The sequence below is a fragment of the Amblyraja radiata genome, chromosome 19 (genome assembly GCF_010909765.2).
Source record: "Amblyraja radiata isolate CabotCenter1 chromosome 19, sAmbRad1.1.pri, whole genome shotgun sequence".
Classification (NCBI taxonomy): domain Eukaryota; kingdom Metazoa; phylum Chordata; class Chondrichthyes; order Rajiformes; family Rajidae; genus Amblyraja; species Amblyraja radiata.
In genome coordinates this window covers 19,508,340-19,513,239 of record NC_045974.1, presented here as the reverse complement: position 1 = coordinate 19,513,239, position 4,900 = coordinate 19,508,340, and the positions used below count along the sequence as shown (strand labels likewise).

At 51.7% G+C, this 4,900-nt stretch overlaps 1 protein-coding gene across 1 annotated transcript; it reads left to right on the top strand.

The window, feature by feature from the left end:
- The first annotated feature begins 2,436 nt into the window (after positions 1 to 2,436).
- LOC116983926 (lysoplasmalogenase-like protein TMEM86A) lies at positions 2,437 to 4,366 on the top strand. The gene is made up of 2 exons (XM_033037858.1): positions 2,437 to 3,079; positions 3,536 to 4,366. The coding sequence occupies exons 1-2, from the start codon at positions 2,890 to 2,892 to the stop codon at positions 3,958 to 3,960; spliced, it is 615 nt and encodes a 204-aa protein (XP_032893749.1). The 5' UTR covers positions 2,437 to 2,889; the 3' UTR covers positions 3,961 to 4,366.
- Positions 4,367 to 4,900: the final 534 nt, after the last annotated feature.

The following is a 4,900-nucleotide window of genomic DNA, read 5'->3' as shown; positions in this document are numbered from 1 at the left end:
GAGACTTCTGCAGTTTCAAGTTGTTCTGGAATAAACTGAAAACAACTCCTGATGTCAGAATCATGGCCATCACAGGCAGTCTGCCAGAAAAACACCAGCAGCGGGTTTTCCTACAGTTACATACAGCCCCCCCCTCCCCCCTCCTCTACTTGGATATATATTGCGCTTCCCTCATTGTCCCCTGTGCCCAATCCTTGGAGCTCAGTCCCCAACATCATTGGTGGGAGCACCTTCACCAGGATAACTGCAGTGGTTTGAGGAAATTGCTCACCACCACTTTCTCCAGGGCAGGTCTGGGTGGGCAACAAACACTGGGCTTGCCAGTGTTTATGGCTATCAGTACCGAGATACAGTGGAAAACTTTGCATTATATCCAGGTAAATCATCCAACTATTCCAGTCAAACTATACACAAATACAGTGCAAAAAGAGCCGACCAGCGATCACCCTGTGCACTAACACTATTCTACACAATAGGGACAATTTACAATGTTACTGAAGCAAATTAACCTTCAAGCCTGCACGTCTTTGGAATGCGGGAGGACACTGGAGCACCCGGGGAAAACCCACGCGGTCACGGGGAGGACGTTCAAACTCCGTTCAGACAGCACACGTAGTCAGGATGAAACCCGGGTCTCTGGCGATGCAAGGCAGCAACTCTACCTGATATAGAGGGGATGTACAAATCTAGCGCGATTGTACACCTGTAGACTGAGTCTAAACTCCACAGATCAAGGGCAACGACAACGCGCGGCCGCTGCACGGACCTCCGCCCACCGCGGCATCGGTGACAACGCGGGTGTCCGGGACTGTCGGTGCCACAGAGCCGTCACCATGGGAACCGCGGGCCCTGTAGCGCCGTCGCCATGGGAACCGCGTGCCCTGATGCGCCGTCGCCATAGGAACCGCGGGCCCTGTAGCGCCGTCGCCATGGGAACCGCGGGCCCTGATGCGCCGCCACCATGGGAACCGCGGGCCCTGCAGCGCCGTCGCCATGGGAACCGCGTGCCCTGATGCGCCGTCGCCATGGGAACCGCGGGCCCTGTAGCGCCGTCGCCATGGGAACCGCGTGCCCTGATGCGCCGTCGCCATAGGAACGGCCCTCCGTCTCCATGGGATCGGGGCCCGGCCGAGCGGCGGAGCGGCGGACATGGAGGTCTACAAGGTGACCCAGGGTGAGAGGGTCCCACTCTGCGAGGGAACCTTCCCCTCGCCCTCCGCCTAAACCCACCCTTGTCACTGGGTCACACAGCTCGGAAACATAGAAAATAGGTGCAGGAGTAGGCCATTCGGCCCTTCGAGCCTGCACCGCCATTCAATATGATCATGGCTGATCATCCAACTTAGTATCCTGTATCTGCCTTCTCTCCATACCCCATGATCCCTTTAGCCACAAGGGCCACATCTAACGCCCTCTTAAATATAGCCAATGAACTGGCCTCAACTACCTTCTGTGGCAGAGAATTCCACAGATTCACCACTCTCCCTTCAGCCCATCTCGTCCATGCTGACCAACATGCCCCATCTGCACTGGTCCCACATCCCGCGTTTGGCCCATATCCCTCTAAACCTGCCCTATCCATGTACCTGCCTAATTAATTTCAAATGCTATTATAGTATCAACCTCAACCTGACCCGTTGAGTTACTCCAGCACTTTGTGTCCATCTAGCTCCTCTGGCAGCTCGTTCCATATGCCCACCGCACTGGAAAAGTTGTTTCTCGGGTTCCAATTAAATCGTTCCCTTCTCACCATAAACGTGTCCTTTGGTTCTTGATTCCCCTACCATGGGGAAGTATATTTACCCTATTTATTCTCGTGGTTTTGTAAACCTTTCTGCGGTCATCCCTCAGCCTCCGATGTTCCAATGAGAATAAACCCAGTCTCTCCAATCTCTCCATCCCAGGCCACACCTTGGTGAATCTTCCCTGCACACTCTCTATTTCCACCACAAACTCAATGCTCCTTGGCCCCAGCCTGTGAAGAATTTCAAATATCCTCTTTACTATCTCATCCATCTGTGTGTGTGCCCAACTTTCCAGCTGATCTTAGTCATTCTGTATCCATTGACACACTTCTTCCCCTACAATGACTCTACTATGTTTTGTCATGAATACAAATTAACTAATCAGATCACCTATGTTCTTGTAATCTCATCCAAAAAAATGATATGGGTGCAATTCTGGCTACCCCAGCACAATAAGGACATGGACACTTTGGAAAGTGTTCAGAGGAGGTTTACCAAAAATTATGCCTTATTTAGGGGTATTAGCTACAAGGAGAGGTTGGACAGACTTGAATTGTTTTCTCTGGAACGTTCGAAGTTGCAGGGTGACCTGGTAGAAGTATTAAAATTATGAGGGATAGATAGGGTAGACAGAACGTTTTTTCAGGGTGGACATGTCAAATACTAGAGAGCACAGGTGAGAGAGGGAAAGATTAAAGGAGATGTGCTAATCCAATTGTCCACATTAGGACTGTCCCTCTATGCCTTGCATAGTTAATACTTGTCCTAATTGTCACTTAAACATAGTGATTGTATCTGATCCACCACCCTCTCTGGCAGCATGTTTCAGATATCAACCATCTTTGTGTGAGAAACACTGATATCTCCATTAAAGTTCCTTCCTCTCACCAGTCCCCAAGCCGTGATAAAGGTGTATTCAAACGTCCGTGAAATGCAGCATCGAACCAGGTCCTTTGCAACAACTTGTTCATGCCGACCAAGATGTCTACCCGAGTGTGTGCCATCTACCTGTATTTGGCCCAAGCCGTTCCTATTCACATACCTGACTGAACTGGGCATTGTGGAGCTCCCGACCTGATCCATCTGATTGCATGTTCTGCTGCCATTGTGGAGTTAGACTCTGACCTGATCTTTCCTACTGCAGATGCTGTTACCCTTCGCCTTGGCTCTCTTGGTCAGGTACCAGTATGGATTGCCGGAGCAACCACCGGACCAGTTGAAGATGTTCTTCAGGTTTCTGCCAGTCCTGGTCCTCATCATTCTGATCCTGGAGAACCATCGTGGAAACGACTTCTCCCTCAGACTTGTGGCAGGCATGGGCTTCGCTGGGGCAGGTATTTGTGGCTCTGCATGTCTCTAGTTAATTTTTGAGGTGTGCAGTGACCAGGCGGAGCTGTGCCCAGCACTCAGTTCCAGCTTCATCACTCTGCCACCTCTATTCTGGTGCCAGGGACTGACCCATTGATGCCCGCAGTTACTCTGCCGCTGCAGCAGTCACTAGGTGGGGTCTCCACAAAATGGCATGTCTCAGGGGATAGCTCCACAACTGAACTGCATGCGCTTTTTGAAAGATTGATCCAGTGGGTCTCCTGTTCCTTTGCCTCACCTTTGGCAGGATGGGCATGGGTTTGGGGGAGAAGGTTTAAGGTGGGAGGGGTTTGGGGGAGGGGGGGGGGGGGGGGTGTTAAGGTATGTCCCTGTGCAGTGGGATCTGCAGCCGTTCTCTGGGATTGATCGGCAACTGGACCGCCAGGTGCCACAGGGTGACGGCGGTTCTCTGCTCCCTGCAGGTGATGTCTGCCTCCTGTACAAAGAGCAACACCTGACCCACAGCATCATCTGCTTCTGGCTTGGCTACTGCATGCTGACCGTGGCGTTCGGGCTGAAACTGGACAACGCGTTGCTGGGTGCTGCCATCGGGGGACTGGCGGCAGTCGTGTACCTCCTGCTGCAACCCACGGTGCGGGGGGTGAACCAGGTCATGGCACTAGCATACATGCTGGCGGCTCTGCTGATGATCTGGAGGGCTGCGGCCTGGTGGAAGAACTCACGGCACAGGAGCAGCACGTCTGCCATGTGTGGCACCATCGCCCTGGCAACCTCCAACCTCATCCTCCCCACCCACGTCTTCAATTTCCCCGTCCCCCACAACCAATTCCTGGTCACGTCCTTCTACTACACGGGCCAGCTGCTCATTGCTGTATCCTCACTCTAGCAGCCCCCACTCTCACTTGTTCACTCCATCCCACTTTTTACATAAATTCCTAGCCTTCCTCCTGTGGGCGCTACAAGCTGCTCAACCCCCACCCACCAGACCCCAACCGTCAGGGTCGTGGGCACAGGTCACACACCTCCCTCCCACAGTCTGCCTGCAAACCCAAAGCCTGAAACAGCCTCTGGGCGCACCCCCTCAGAACCCACAAAACTCCACCTCAGCCCCAGAACCCTGAAAACTCCTCTTCCCCTTGAACACCTATTCCCAAAGTGAAATAAAGAGACTAATGTCAAACAGAAATGGAATGATGCACAAAATGTGGGAAGAATCTGTTTCTTCATGAAAAATCATAGATTCCTACATTGCAGAAACAGGACCGCTGGCACAACTTACTCATGCCAACCCTGATGACCATCTAAGTTAGTCGCTATTGCCCTTGTTTGGCCCATGTCCCTCAAACCCTTTCCTGTCCATGTACCAATCCAAATATCTTTTAGATATAAGATAGGCACAAAAAGCTGGAGTAACTCAGCGGGACTGTCATATGCTGAGAGAATGGAGCAGCTGGACTTGTACACTCTGGAGTTTAGAAGGATGAGAGGTTATCTTATTGAAACATATAAAATTGTTAAGGGCTTGGACACACTGGAGGCAGGAAACATGTTCCCAATGTTGGGGGAGTCCATAACCAGGGGCCACAGTTTAAGAATAAGGAGTAAGCCATTTAGAATCGAGAGGAGGAAACACTTTTTCTCACAGAGAGTGGTGAGTCTGTGGAATTCTCTGCCTCAGAGGGCAGTGGAGGCAGGTTCTCTGGATGCTTTCAAGAGAAAGCTAGATAGGGCTCTTAAAAATAGCGGAGTCATGGGATATAGGGAGAAGGCAGGAACCGGGTACTGATTTGGGATGATCAGCCATGATCACATTGAATGGCGGTGCT